Source organism: Saccoglossus kowalevskii, chromosome 1 (genome assembly GCF_978046115.1).
Source record: "Saccoglossus kowalevskii chromosome 1, keSacKowa6.1, whole genome shotgun sequence".
In the NCBI taxonomy this organism is placed as follows: domain Eukaryota; kingdom Metazoa; phylum Hemichordata; class Enteropneusta; family Harrimaniidae; genus Saccoglossus; species Saccoglossus kowalevskii.
The window spans coordinates 36,248,464-36,265,127 of record NC_140641.1 but is presented as its reverse complement, the minus strand read 5'-3'; the positions used below and the strand labels follow the sequence as shown (position 1 = coordinate 36,265,127).

The window sequence follows — 16,664 nt, the reverse complement described above, 5'->3', positions numbered from 1 at the left end:
TTTTATCTGAAAGAATGATTCATTGAAACTAAAATCTAGCGAATATACCTTTTTTCCTATGTTTTACATTCAACTCATCAACTTGAAAATCAGCGAAAATAAATTCTATACAAAACACCCAAAAAGTTATTCAGTGAAAATTAATTGCAGCTAAAATAAAGTATTTCACAGTAGTCGCAAGCCATTCTAATCAATTACCAGACACAAATTGGGGAGAAAAACAAAACAAAAAAACAATGACACATTTTTGTTTTGAGCAAGAAGTCAGTTTGTTTATTGCATGGTTCATATCACAAGTAAACAGACCTGGGTAGGAGTGCTGCTTGTCTCTTAGTTTTGTTTGACTGTATATAAAAACAGAACAGCTACATACAGGAAAATAGAACAGGGGAAAAAATGCAGCAATGAGCAAAAGAAAAATGCTGTTGGTGAAATAATATTGTTTGTTCACAAGATATGTGAAATAATTTGAGTGTCAGAAATCGGTGGAACATAATATTAACCTTCCCCACCTCTGACAGTTCTTTTAATGTGATCACTCTTGAGTTTTCTATTAATAAGCCTTGCCATTTCAAAGGAAATAGGGGTCATATGGGGTTTGAAAGCATGTAATACATGCATGAAAATCTGCTCACAAAATAATTTTTATATAAAAAACATACACTTTATTACTGTGGCAACAAGTACTAATGCTAATTTGTAAAATATTTGTCTAAATCACTAAAAAAAAATCCATGAGAAATTAGATACTGTTACAAACTATTTACCAATTACTCCGCCTACACTGACAGTTTAAAAAATAAAAATATATTAAACACTGAAAGTATACTGAGAGTCTAATAGCCCCATGAAGTTGGAAAGTAACAAATTCATGTACAATAACATCGTAAGATTGTTTTTTTTTTTAGAAATCCTAATCTAGAGTAAAAGTCATAATAATATGATAATGAAGCAACAATCAAGAGAAATATCCTCTCTTTCAGTGATTCTGTCATCTTCTAAGACTTTCTGCAGGCAAAATTGATTTACATAAGCCTTCGCCATTCACCATTACAGTCAAGTTTACAGATACAATTATAACACATATTTTTTTTAAATACAAAAATTAAAAAAAAAATTGGCAAATACATATTCTCTGGTCAGTTTTGTGAATAACCACCAGATTAATAGGAAGATAACATCTGAAGCAAAAACAAACATAGAAAGTTCAAATTACTTTTTCTTGATACGATAATTTTTTTTTTTTTTTGATAACTTTTTTTTTAATGTTTGCTTTCTTTGGGGGAAGGCAAATAGTTTGTAGACTATGAAATTACTGGTCACCAACTTTGATTCAAATGTTTGATTGAATATGCTACAAAAGATCAGCTTAAAAAAATAATTATCAAAATCTTGATTTACTATGCCATTTGTGAAAACGAACATTGCAGCCAATGACGTACATAAAAACGTGAAATGGATCAGCACTGACAGGCATAAAAACACAGTGGATGTTGACACCAGGGTTATAGCCAGAGAAAGTGCCTGTCTGAAAACTTTATCGAAATGAAAAATTATAGTCCCAAGCCTGTAACCACAGACTTATAATCAATTTTTGGCTAAATATTTTTGGTTAATTTGTCATTTACTGGCAATTTTCAATAAAAACTGGACAGGTTTGTAGACATTTTGCCTGTCAAATGAATTGTTGTACCTCTCAAAAATGACAGACAGGTGGCTGGCTAAAAGCCTGGTCCACACTGATACCACAGACAACATCGTACAGTGAATGATGATGTATAGTTCAAAATGAAAGGCACTGCTACAGTTCCACATTGCTGACAAAACAAAAAGAACCAAAGTTATTAAAGCAAAAAGCCTGGAAAGACAAATGATACTGGAATTTAAAAGAAAGAAGTGTAGATTAAAAATGTGTAGAAGTGTTGGCTAAAACAGTGCAATCAACATGAAGCACTTTTTGTACACTAAAAAAATCAAAAAGTCTATTCTAGAAAAATAATAATAAATTGATCCCCACAATTTTCTCACAAAATGCTGTTGCTGAAATGTTCACAGCAATTAAAAATGTTTATCACACAAGACATTGTGGGGCAATAATTGTATATACATGATATATATATATATAGTGATTCATTGCCTGGGATAATACCATACACAAGATTATTGGATTCCATAATTGTTGTTTTCTAAATACTAATTTGCTGACTTGTGTCCTAGCAACAAGAGTTATTACAAGATGTAACATTTGCCACAGATATTGATGAAATAACTGCGTTTCCTATATTTTTTTTATAAAAAAAAGATAACAACCCATCCTGTTATATTAAATGTTATTTAAATAATTTACAGATTCTTTCTCTAAATAAACAACTACAAATCTTCCTCCTCCTTCTTGGTATCCACATCGCTCTCCTCTTTACCATCTTCTGACTTATCATCTTTTTCGTCATCACTTTTCTTCATTTCTCCCTCCTCCACTTCGTCCTTTACATCATCCTTGCTCCCGTCTTTGGAATCGATGTGACGTTTTTCATGTTTCTTCATAAATGCTTTTCGAGTGAATCGCTTGCCGCATACCGAGCACTCGTGGGGTTTTTCAGCTGAATGGGTCACCATGTGTTGCCTGAGGTAACTCTTCAGTTTGAAAGCTTTTGTGCAAATATCACACTTATAGTTTTTCTCATCTGAATGTGACTGAAAGAAATAATTTAAAATAAGTTAAGCATATTTATTTAATTGTAAGTTTTTGAAGATTTCAATCAGGTCTTCTTCAATTATTCTGCTTTTTGATCTTATATTTAAGGGAGAATCCTACTCCTAATTTTTGAGACATTGGTCAGAAATCGCACGAGTGTTCATTGGTCTATCAAGTAAAATCATGAAGTTACTGTCCCATGGCACCACTAAATGGCATTCTATTATGTCTTACAGTGACATATTTTGAGAAATTTGTTCTATTATTTTACAAAAATCGCTATTTTTAGAACAATTCCATAGAACACAATGTTAATTGCATTTTTGGGTATTTTTTAAAACCCAGATTTTTTAAAATATTTTAAGACAACAATAAGTACCCCACCATCAACAATGTATGATTTTCCTAGCCTATGTCACCAGGCTACAAATTGAGATATGACATATCTCTGCCATAAGTTCCGAACCTACGGTAAAACATTATAATACTGCCAAAATGGCCACTATCCACTAAAATACAACCATAATTTTCTTGAAAATTAAGCTGGTGACCCCAAACTTTTTTTTTAATTCAATATCCTTATAATGCCCTTTAGTATAATTTATTGGAAAATGAATAAATACTGGGTATTTGCATTCATGAGTAGGCTTCTACCTTAAAGCATAAACTTTTTTTTTTTTCAGTGCACATGCTTGAGCAACTTTTTAGAGATTTTAAATTTTGAGGTCAAGTTTGACTTGGGGCCTATCCGATAAAAAACTCTCTAAACTTGACTATCTAGTCATGAAACATAGTTCCAAATAATAAAATTTAATGTATATTGTATTACTTATATATGTAACATCAAAGCAATCAGACTTGTGGTTTTTAACAAGAAGTTGAAAATATCACTTTTTACCAAAAATGACAAAAATATTCATCAAAATTAGAGAATTTGAGATTTTGACATGATATGAACAAATCTGAGAAAAAACCATCCAAGGTACTTGCGGTTTGACAACGACAGATGACGACGGACAGCGGAGCTAAAAATATGTTTTCTAGAGTCGAGAATCTTGGGCACTAAATCAGTCAAGTAAACAAAAATAAAATCCAGTGAAGATTGATGACAAAATCCCAACATCAATGCTTACACTGACTACATGTGTGATATTCACATCAACTTTGACTGAAATCATCTCAGGCATGCCTTGATGCATGTTATAATTGGCGGATAAATTTGGATTGAAGTGTACATGTACATTATCTTGTTTCTGTATTTAATTTGAAAAAAAACCAAAAGGACCAAACTTACAGTAAATATATGTATAATGCATATATTCCACCTGTAGAGGGCGCCAGAATGACATGTGACAAGACATAATTGCAATCAATTTTTTCACTTTAGTAAACCCTTCACACTGTCAAAATTCCCCCAATTCCCACAAGAGTTAGCTATGTTTCCATGGAAACAAGCAAAGGTACAAGCTGATTGTATTTCCATTTTTAGAAAAGAGGATTAATAAGGTAACATGATAGCTGCATAGTACCTTTTTCATGTGTACACCAAGTCCAGCTTTCTGAGCAAACCCTTTGCCACATTCGTTGCATTCATGTGGTTTGCTCCCCGTATGTATATTCTCATGCTCTTCAAAGTCCTGTTTCAGTAACCATTTGTCACATGTTTTACACTGCACCCTCTCCCTCCCTTCTCTGAAGTAGATAATACCATCGTCTGAAAAATAAAACAAATTAACATCCAGTCAGTGGCATTTCTTAATTGCTTGTTTTGATTCATTCAATGGTGTTCACATGATCTAGTACTAGTCAAGATAGATAAAATAACACAATGTACTTGCAGAAACAGACATGTAATAATCACATAGTAAACACAAATTACTACAGATACAAAATGTTACAATAGTACATGATGGAAAAGCTGTGGAAAAAAACGATTGTTAGTCAAAAGAAAGCTTAGAAAGAACTCCCATGTGCTAAGGGTATTGCAGGCATGAAGTACAAATAAGGAACACTGTATTTACTACATGTATATTAGAAGCATATCTGCAATTCACATAAAGCAGAATCATTAAAGTACGTTTTATTCCGACCACAGACTTGTCTTTGTCTTAAATATTACATTTATGCATATTAATGAGGTCATATTTCTTGACAAATGACTTTATTATAGCACAAGTTGCATGTCCTTATCTGCAACAGTGCTTGAGAAATTACACTTATGCATATTAATGAGGCCACATAAACCCATTTAAACAAAGTAGGTAATTGATATACATGGATTTCAACCAGGCTGAGGAGTCTGCTCCATAACAAAAATTTTGCTTACAGTTCCAATGAAAGAAGACAAAACTTCAGAGAAGGGGGGCCAATCCATGGGACTCAACCAAGGAATCATGGGACAATTGTTTATGCCATTAATCTGTCTTATTTAAAATTGTATATACAGTAAATATGCTGTTTAGGCTTAACTTGAAAATCTAAGATCAGGGAGAATTGAGAAAAATTAACAATTTATACTGCACTATACTCAACAATTATAAACAAAAAAACATGGATATCAGTATCAGTTTAGAAAAGGTACTACTTTAGGTTTGAGACAGGTTTCTTATTCTATACTTCTATATTCTAAGATTCATGGGGAGGGTTTTCATGGAGCAACTGTGAAGACGGCAAACACTATATATAACAGCAGCCATTTTACACATTGGGTCACAAGAGTCTTAAGGTAGCGAGAAGGGAAATTTTCACTTTTTTCTTGATTTTTCAAAAATTGATAAAACGGTTACTTTAGACCTCGACACATCATCTCAGGTTTACAAAAGATCGAAATTGCGAAATAACGTTGCTTAAATTAGTGTTTTAAAACGCTAAAAGAAAAGACTACAACTGCCGTTTCGAGGATATTTGCATAATGTTTATCTTTGGAAGGGTTTAAATGATAACATCTTATCTGTATACTCGTTGTTGACAATTCTGATATACATGTAACGGGTGATAAGCTTTCCGTCGCAAACAATGCATGTTTATCTAACGTCCATTGTCAGCATTATTGTCAGTTGAGACTTCGTCTGAGAAACATGGTCATACAGTCCGGGCATACAGTACTCATTTCGCCCAACCTTCCGCTTTTACATCGACCGCTTATCGCTTAATTTCCGACAATGCGGTCTTGTCCGACCGGAAACCGAGCACATTTTAATCGCTCGCCCAAACACGGATCACTGGCACATGGGTGGTCGAAATGGTAGTTTTGATAGTAAAGTGTGAACATACAACTAGTATTAACAATTATTACATTCTGAACGACACTTCAAATCTAATAGTAAGTTGTATTACACTTGTATCGTGAAAGCAACTGAAGTGTGACCTCTTGTTACATGTTTTGGGTGCTTGTTCTAGATGTACTATTTTTTATTATTTTAATGACAGTTACATGAAAAAAGCATAGATAACTCATTTTGACAGAGCAGAGAAACGAAGAAATGTTAATGATTAATTCCAAAAATAACGATATCATATCCACGTCGGTCCATGTCTGGTAAAATTTGACATTCAATTTTCAAAAATAAGTCACTATCATTGAATGAGTTCAGTCTATACCGTAAAAGTGTTCCCACAAAAAATATTTTCTACTAAAAACTGCCACATGCCCTAAATAAATTGAACAGAGCTTGAAAAGTATGAATAAATTATTGGGCTTAAAAAAACGTGTCAAATTTAGTTATAGCCATAAATATTTGGTGGCCAGTCGATGAACAATTCATAACTCAGGATTCAGGGCTGAAAATCATCGACTCTTCTCTGGTTTACTTTATTTCCCAACCGTGGACTCTAATGTATCTGAGCCTAGTATTTTCTTTTTGAACTGAGGTCAAATTCCATCCGTTTGTCAAAATATACCGATGTTTTTCAGCGAATAATTTTGAAGCCTGTTACAGCACAAAAACACCATGTGAATCGACGCCGGAAATTGGATGGTACGACCACTCTTCAATTAGCGTCAAATATAGATTGGCTGAAAGTCACATCATCGGAGCACAACCTGGGTGACAGAACCATATTTGTCCGTATTATCAACAGAACCTCGCAAAAGAACCACACCCACATTTTCAATCTTTTTTAGAGCGGAAGTTGCCAACAAATGTCAAAAAACTCATGAATGTCATGGATTCGAATAAAATAAAGCAAGCGATTGATAAGAATGATTATTAATATTTTTCCCCGATGCTCTTCGAATTTTTAGTTTTTTTTTTTATTTCAAGGTAAGAAATGGCATCGACTTCAAGGCAGCTGTTTCACCGCGAACAACTCTAGCTCTGTTGAAGTTTTGTAGTAAAATGAAATATATATATTATAACAAGTCATTGAAAATGACACAGTCCCTGTTAAGTTCTCTTTGTGCTCGTCATATTAAAGCGGAGGGGTTGTCGCGAGCATGTCCTTGAAACTTGAGTTCCAAGTGGCGTATACAACAGATTGTTTATTTACATCAAAACACGTGTTTCGTGTCATAGTAATATGGCCAAAATAAAAACAGTCGTTATTCAGCCATCTTTGATCTGATTATGAAACACACTGATATGTATGATGTATGTGCCAAATACGAATGAAAATGGTTCATAAATTGTGGAAATATAGTAGTAAGGCCAAAAAGTCAGATGGCTGTCAATCGGCCATCCTTGACCAGATTTTGAAACGAATTGTCATGGACATGCATCCTAACATGTATAAAGTACATGTATGTGCCAAATTTGAATGAAAACTGACAGAGCAGGTCCAAGATACGGCATAAAAAAAACAAAAACAAGATGCCTGCCAGTCGACCATCTTTGATCCAATTGCGAAATAAATCGTCATGGACATGTATCCTAACATGTATAATCTATGTACCAAGTTTGAATGACAACTGACAAAGCATGTCCAAAATGCAACATTTTCAAAAAACAAGATGGCTGCCAGTCAGCCATTTTGAATTGAATTGTTAAACCACTGCATGTGCATATGTCCCACATAAGGTACTAGGCACATGCAAAGAATGAACGGAATCGGTCCACAGGATTCTGAAATATGACGTTGGATAGACTGACACACGGACAGACGGACACACAGACGGTCGGACAGACAAACTCAGGAACTCACGGATGGTCGGGGACATGTATCCTAACATGTATGATCTATGTACTAAATTTGAATGAAAACTGACAAAGCATGTCCAAAATACGACATTTTCAAAAAACAAGATGGCTGCCAGTCGGCCATCTTTGATCCAATTGTGAAATAAATCATCATGGACATGTATCCTAACATGTATAATCTATGTACCAAGTTTGAATGAAAACTGACAAAGCATGTCCAAAATACAACATTTTCAAAAAACAAGATGGCTGCCAGTCGGCCATTTTGAATCGAATCGCTAAACCACTGCATGTGCATATGTCCCACATAAAGTACTAGGCACATGCAAAGAATGAACAGAATCGGTCCAAGGGATTCTGAGATATGACTCCGGACGGACGCACAGAGACCGAATTATAAGTCCCCGTTTTCGGACTTTGTCCGAACGGGGACTAATAATGATAGTACTTGTTTAATTATTTGGGGTTTCAGCCCACAAATTACGGACATGATCCCCATGAACTACGGTAAATGTTTGTCCTGTTTCGGCTGATTGTGTTGATCGACGCCCTTTCTAAACTCAGTATGGAGAAACCAACTGGGATCGACATTCCAAACAAATTATTGGGACATGGTAAACAGACATTCCAAACAATCGAAATTATCAACGAAAAACGAGATTTTCTAGATATTTACAGACATACTGTCATGAAAAACATATGTAAAATTAACAAATACAAAAAGAGGTGTAATATTAGGTTTTATTTTAGGCTTAGAAATATTTCCTTTCACTCAGCCCTTGCATGAAACTGGCATTTAGCTTCATGGTCCTTCAGCTTGTCTTTGCCTCGGGGGGAAAACAACAATAATTATACAAAACACATTGCGAAGACTCAACAATCAGGAAAGAAAACCCAGACAACCATGTCGTACTTGTGTTGAAATACATTTTGTATTTCACGTCAGAATATTGTTCAAAATAAAATATTCAGTCCAAGCCAAATCGAGGTCAAAGGGTCAGATTGCGTGCATATAATTATAGATAGTTAAAACAAAAAGTATTTGAACTTTTGTCAGCTGTTGAACATTCTTAAAAACCAGAAAGACAATTATAAGACAATGTGAACCTCGGAAATTTTTCTATTAATCCTAATTTCAAATGCGCACCAGCGAGCGGGCGGTGATATTTCGGGGTTTGCGCGGTCGAAAATAAAGCGGAAATTGTCCGGTCAAATTCAACAAGCGGTCGTAAAAGCGAGTGAAAAAGGTGATTGGAAAGCGGAAGCTGGTGGGAGGTTGTGCGAAATAAATCGTTTTATTTTCCAAGTCAATATTTTATTTTACTAATACCATTTTTTCTAACGCAATGGCGAAGAAAAGAAAGTCTTGACAGACGAGGCAAAGAAAAATCTGCCACTCAGTGTTGCAATCTGAAACAGCAATTTTTTTTTCAAACATCGACCATTTTGTTTCACCATGAAAACAGTTTTATTAGATCTCTTATCAGAGACACTTGAAGGATTAGCTTGTTTGTAAACTGTCAGCATGTACAGTGGGACAGTAATGTTTGTCAGGATTATCCCTCGTTGTGCGTTTGCATAACAATGGAAACCCGAACGTTCCTGGAGTACGGACTCAAATGCCAGCAGTTTTCTTCATTTTTCACGCTCGAGCTTGAAATTATTCATTATCTGACACTCTTTATGAGTTCTATGATACCAGAGGTTAATATGTTTGGCCATTTTTAGTGTATATTTATAATAATGCAGCAAATCTACAGTGTTTTATTAACCAAAACTGTTTTTCGCGTTTTTCTCGAGTTGAGGTTTTGACTGAGTACGACTCATTGGGACCGCCGCCAAATCAAGTGCGTTCGGACTAGGACATTCAAACTCGCAGTTATCGTTCAAAAGATAATGATGGTGCGAAATATGTCTGGGTTTTTAAAGAAAATGCTTTGTCACAGAATAATAGTCGGTTAAAGGTGCCAAGTATGAAATAATTTGAGGACAAAAAAACAAACCTGCATAGAAATCGGAATAATAGGTCTTTTGATTAGTCTTTTGAAATATATAAGCTAAATTACTGTTCTGAACGAGACAACAGACAGAGAATGTTTTATTCGAAAACGTCACAAAACCCTTCTCGCTACCTTAAGTACAAGGTAGTATACAGGCACTGCCCCCATAAGAACTACAGTGAAATAGAAATACTGCCCTCACTGGCAATGTCCAGCAGCCTGCCCATCTATCAAACTCCCATCCCAGTCATTCTGAATATATACAAACATATTCAGGTACAATATAAACTGCAGTTTCCAAATTCTCTTACTATAACAGAGCCATAAAACATATAGGCCATCAGACTTGTTTTGCACACATGTGCAACATTTGTCACCAAAAATTTGCAGGCTAATTGGGGAAAAAATGTAAACAAATCACAGTGCAATGCCCTATGGGAAGGCTGAACAGAGGATAGTAAAGACATTAGTTTGTATATTATAATCCAAGTTAAGGTAGTACACATACCTGTTTTGATTTCTCCAAATGGTATGTTAATTTCACTGGTGCAATCATGGTTCGCTTTATGGTCGTCAAGTTGTTCTTGCGTTGTGTGAACTTTCAAGCACACATCACATTTGTGAATGTCCGGGTGACTGACATGTTCCTTGTCCATATGTCGCTGCAATAACACGCCCCCATTGAATGCCTGGCCACACAGCATGCACGGGAATGGGAGCGTTTCAAGGTGTATCCTCATGTGACGCCGCAGATTCTCATCAGTTTTAAAAGAGTGTCCACAAAGTTCGCAGAGTGCAGGCTTGGCTTCTTGGTCCACATCAGAGTGCATGATTCTCATATGCTGCTGAAGACCATTAAAAAGTCTGAACGGCGCTGTAATGCATAACTTGCATTGCCAGCAGTTGTCCACCTGGTGCTGTTCCAACATGTGTTTTTCAAATCCAGAAACATTACTCACACTTTCCTGGCAGAGATGACAGGTGAACTGTCTTATCGTGTACTTCTTAGTACCAGGTTTTTTATAGCCATCTTTCCGTTTTTTCTTTTTCTCTGAGGTAGTTTCAATCTCATTTGATTCTTTTGATTCTCCGCCCGAATGCACATCATTGTTTGTAGTTTCATCTTCTACGGTCACAGGCACACTTTCTTGCAAAACATCCTTCTTTGGTGTTGACGCATTTCCCTCCGCTTCCAGGATGCCAATATCAAAAGCCTGTGCCATGTCAGCATTTGAATCAGTCTTCATTATTGACTTAGCGTCACGATTTTTACCTGTTTTTGGTCTCGCTACCTGCTCATGGACATAACTAGTATGATTTCGTAATGAGCTGAGAAGGCGAAAAGATTGGTCGCATTGACTACATTTCCAGGGTTTCATAATTCCATGCTTCTCAAACATATGCTTATCGAACTTTGTCGCATGGACAACTTCTTCCCCACACACATCACACTTAAATTGATTTTTTGTCCATGACCTACGGTTACTACGGTTACTACTAGTACTACTATTATTTGGGTCATGCTTACTCAGGCAATGTCTCTCGTAATTTTGGTATGTTCCAAACGAAACATCTTCACATTTTTCACATTTGAACGGTTTCGTGACACCATGCATTTCACTCATGTGCTTCATGTACTTCGTGGTCCATTTAAAAGTCTCGTTGCACTCATGACAAGAGAAAGTCAACTTTCTATGTTTTCTTTTCTTTTTTATAGAACTGTCGGAATTATTTTTCTCTGTCTTTTCTACATCACTATCATCATCAGCAACTAATGGTTTCTCGTTATTTTCAAACTTTCTAATTTCAGAATTGTTCTCATTACTTGTCTGTGATGCATCAATCACATCTTCCTTTTCACTGCATCGAAGTGTAGGCAATGGCGACGTTTCATCATCTGAAAACCTGTACACTTTACTGCCTGTCAACTCTTCTGCTGCTTCAGAAACTTTTAAATCAGTTCTTTTCACAATGCTATCACCTCCATCCATTTCATTGGGCAATATAATTTCAGGTTTTTTCTCCAAATCCAATTCTGTTCCACCTTCAGGACTTTCCATGCTGACCTTAGATTTATTTTTCTTGGACTTTCTCTTTGTTTTTTTTGGCTCATCCCCTTTTCCGGTTGATTTTTTCTTTTCACTACCACTTTCATGAGATTCTTTCTTAGTCTTCATTTTTTTGACTACTTTGTGTAGCTCTGCAACTTCCAGTTCAAATTTAGTGTGAACTAAATCATCATGTGATGGTAACGGTGGTAAGAGCTCTGGCAGGGCAGGTGGACATGGTATTTTTCCCATATCGTCATCATCATCAATAATATCATTGATTTCCTCTATCACATCCTCTTCCTTTAGAGGAATAGCATCTTCTTTTTCTCCAGAATCGAGACTTTTTGATTTTCGAGATTTTCTAGTCCTCTTAGGTTTTTCAGGTATTTCAGGTGTCTTTTCAATTGAACTGACAGAAGCTTCCCCTGACTCAAAACTCAGCTTCTCTCCCGGGTGTGTTGTTATCATGTGCTTCTCTAAAGTAGCATATAAGCGGAATCTTCTTTCTGTTGGACAACGCTCACACTTCCACGGTTCCATAATGGCATGTTTATCCATCATATGACGATCAAATTTGGTGACATATCGAATGGTTTCACCACAAACTTCACATTTGAATTCTCGATGTGTCCATTTCCTTTTTGTTCTCCTATCAATATCGTCTTTCTTATCAGCAGAGCCTCTTTCATCATCGCTAGCTTCCATATCAGACTCTTTATCTGAGGCGTGACTGCTCTCTAAAGAGGCATCTCGGCGCTTACGTCTCCCGCCGTCCCTTTTATCTGGACTTTCAGATTTCTGCTGTCTTCTCCGATCTTTCTTCTTCCCTTTGTGAGAGGGCGATGGTAAAGGTGATTCATCATGGTCTGAATCTTCCTTTATTTCCTTATCTTCTTTTGATTTATCTCTCCGAGATCGTCGTTTCCTGTCTGTTTTTGCTGGACTTGGTGTTCCACTTTCGTTGGCGCTTACACTTTCTTCTCTTTCTTTCTCAACTTCTTTCTTCTTCTTTCTGGATCTTCGTTTTGGAGCTTTAGGTACTTCTTCCACTGGTACATCTGTTATCAAATCATCCGGATCAATCATCCCAATATCTGCTGGGATATCCGGTTCAGCGGCCAGCAACTTACGACGTTTGCTCTTTCGTGGAGACTCCTCCTCAAGCTCCTCAACATCTGACAATTCCCTTTTCCTACAGAACTCATCTTCATTGTCATAATCTTCTGGGATCATATCAGGAATTTCCCGGTCTTCCTGGGCTTCTAACTCTGGCATACTGCTGTCGCTTTGTCGTCTGTCTTCTCTAGTGATGGGTTCTGGAATATCTAGAAACGTCTGTGTTTGTATCTCATCTTCCTCTTCTAAAAATTCCTCATTATGGACAGCAAACAGTTCTTGATTGGGAGCTATATCACCTACTATTTTAATCATATACCTGGAAAAAAAATAAAAATAAGAGATTCTTATAATAATAAATACACAAATTTTAATGCTGTACTAGACCTTTTGACCTTAAACCCTTTGAGCATCAAAGACATTTTTTGTCACTTCCAGAAAATAAACATGAATAACTTTTATTTTTCCCATTTTTCCAGACAAGCAATCTTATGGTCGAAATAGCTTCGCTGTTTCAGGAGAGCAGTCATGATTAAGTCCATATACATCATAGAGAAAAACCAAATAACTATAGCCTTGTTTACATTGTATTTAAGTGTTTAGATCTTATCACTGATAAGAATAACTTTGATAGTTCCCGACTTTTGCATCAACTCCAGCTTATAGGGTATATGTCTATGAATTAGGCGAGCGTTTCCCTAATGTCATGAAATGAACTAATCTAGTAGAGGTCAACCCAAGGTACATATATACCAAGTATCAAACCAATTCCAGTAGAAGTTTTCAAAAGGAATTTGAAAATAGAATTTTTACCAAAATTGACAAAAATATTCGCTAAAATTAGAGAAACAAAAAATATCCTCACTACATGGTTAAATTAATAGTGGTCCACCCTAGGTGCATATATACCAAGTATTAAATTAATTGGAGTAGAAGTTGAAAATATCATTTTAATCCAAAAATTAGAAAAACATTCATAAAAATTAGAGAATTGGAGATACCCAATGTAAAATATGTATAACAGCAATAGTTAACGGTTTTCAAAAAGAAGTTGTTTGAAATGTGCAAAACATTGCACCTACCAATTAAGCAGTAACAACTATGTTAACTGGATTATTTAACACTATTGTCTATAAACCCTATTAGCTCAAATCCCAGAAAGAAAGAAACAACACATATCACTAATAGCTGACTCACCTTGTATCTTCCTCTGTTCTCGTCAATACACAGTTCTGGTCCTGATCACTGGACGCCGGACTGATGTACCTCAACCAATTAGGCGGCAATTCAGCTTCTAAATCATCCAGTGGTTGAAACATGGCAACAGAATCATAATTTGGACCCGTCACCTAAAAAAATGAATGAATAAAACTTGTTTCAGAATAGAACAATGTGAAAGCTAAAAGTATTGTTCTAAACTTTAGATTATTCATAGTTCATTTGCATAAATGATTGATATAAAGGCCATGAGTAATGTGACTGAAATGTAAATTTGTTCATTGATGGAAGAAGGAATAACATTTCAAAAAACATAATTTAGACTGAACTTCAATATATATTGATGTTTTTAATTATTACGTAAAATGAAAACCAAGAATGTCATTTAAGTTAGACACATACACTTATCTAGGGCTACAGAAAAATAGTGTTATACAATTATAATTAAATTTCCTATTATAATGATAAACAAACTATTTTACCATCTTAGAATATACATAGTTTTGTCATTATTCAGAATGTTTTGTCTTGGTCACACAGCATGACTGATGTGTTTTTGTTATGTAGCAGCCACTCCCTGAAACTATTATTAGTTCAGTTGATATTTGTCATAATTACACGTACGTAAATTTTGACATTGTTTTTTTCTAAAACCAGTCCTTGTAATAAATAATTACTCTCAGCCATGGAATTATAATTTTAATATTAGACATATGACAGTATTTATGATATACATGTGTATTTCAATTCAAAAGAATGACATAGGACAACTATTACTGCTTTTGTGGATGGAAGTGCTTAAACACTGACAATACAGACTTTTCTCGAAAATTTACGAAGTTATACACTGCATCAAAATCTGACCAAAAAAATTTGGGATTGTATGAATTTTAGTTTTAGTCAATGTTCTATTCAAAATGGCCGTCACAGTATGGTTTAATGGTTTATGGGATAAAAGAAGTTATTGTTTTTTCATTTGTTTTATTGATGTAAAGTAATGCATTCACAATATGCAAAGAATTTGGTAAAATTTCTCCAATTTAGGAAGTTACCACTTTGAATAGGATTTTGTATTAACAATTTGAATTTGGCAACAGTGATTCATTTTCCAAATAAAAAAGCAGTTCATTTTTTTTTAAATATTTGAAATTAAATTTGCCACTGCTGAGTCAATGGTTGTTAATCATAAAAACGCATGATTTTTATAATCTACTTACCAGCCACTTATCACGAGACTCTGCTGGCATAAATTTCATAGTCAGTTTGCCCTGGTAAGGTCCAAACTCTGTATCATTCGTTATGTCTTGTTTTGTCCAAACACTGATCTGCAACTGCTCATCAATTTTTAATGTCAGTTCTCGTGGAAGGTCAAGCGGTCTTCTGACTCCCTGAGTGAAAGAAGAGAAAACAAAAAATGAATAAATATGATTAAGAAATACATGTGTGTCTATGGTCAAAACAGAGGTGTGTCTATGGTCAAAACAAAGGTGTGTCTGTGATCAAAACAGAGGTGTGTCTGTGGTCAAAACAGAGGTGTGTCTGTGGTCAAAACAGAGGTATGTCTGTGGTCAAAACAGAGGTGTGTCTATGGTTAAAACAGAGGTGTGTCTGTGGTCAAAACAGAGGTGTGTCTATGGTCAAAACAGAGGTGTGTCTATGGTCAAAACAGAGGTGTGTCTATGGTCAAAACAGAGGTGTGTCTATGGTCAAAACAGAGGTGTGTCTATGGTCAAAACAGAGGTGTGTCTATGGTCAAAACAGAGGTGTGTCTATGGTCAAAACAGAGGTGTGTCTATGGTCAAAACAGAGGTGTGTCTATGGTCAAAACAGAGGTGTGTCTATGGTCAAAACAGAGGTGTGTCTATGGTCAAAACAGAGGTGTGTCTATGGTCAAAACAGAGGTGTGTCTATGGTCAAAACAGAGGTGTGTCTATGGTCAAAACAGAGGTGTGTCTATGGTCAAAACAGAGGTGTGTCTATGGTCAAAACAGAGGTGTGTCTATGATCAAAACAAAGGTGTGTCTATGGTTAAAACAAAGGTGTGTGTGGTCAAAAAAGGTGTGGTTTTGGTTAAAACAGAGGTGTGTCTATGGTTAAAACAGAGGTGTGTCTGTGGTCAAAACAGAGATATGTCTGTGGTTAAAACAGAGGTGTGTCTGTGGTCAAAACAGAGGTGTGTCTGTGGTCAAAACAGAGGTGTGTCTGTGGTCAAAACAGAGGTGTGTCTATGGTCAAAACAGAGGTGTGTCTATGGTCAAAACAGAGGTGTGTCTGTGGTCAAAACAGAGGTGTGTCTGTGGTCAAAAACAGAGGTGTGTCTGTGGTCAAAACAGAGGTATGTCTGTGGTCAAAACAGAGGTGTGTCTATGGTTAAAACAGAGGTGTGTCTGTGGTCAAAACAGAGGGGTGTCTATGGTTAAAACAGAGGTGTGTCTGTGGTCAAAAAAGG

The 16,664-nt window shown here is 35.7% G+C and overlaps 1 protein-coding gene across 1 annotated transcript in view; it reads right to left on the bottom strand.

Moving 5' to 3' along the window:
- Nucleotides 1-244: 244 nt before the first annotated feature.
- Nucleotides 245-16,664, bottom strand: part of LOC102809079 (uncharacterized) — a 46,166-nt gene continuing 29,746 nt past the window's right edge. The window contains exons 3-7 of the mRNA XM_006824213.3: nt 15,433-15,603; nt 14,195-14,346; nt 10,339-13,316; nt 4,225-4,409; nt 245-2,694 (exon numbers count right to left, since the gene is read on the bottom strand). Coding sequence (XP_006824276.2) covers nt 2,371-2,694; nt 4,225-4,409; nt 10,339-13,316; nt 14,195-14,346; nt 15,433-15,603 — 3,810 coding nt within the window. The 3' untranslated portion in view covers nt 245-2,370. The remainder of the gene's footprint in view (nt 2,695-4,224; nt 4,410-10,338; nt 13,317-14,194; nt 14,347-15,432; nt 15,604-16,664) is intronic.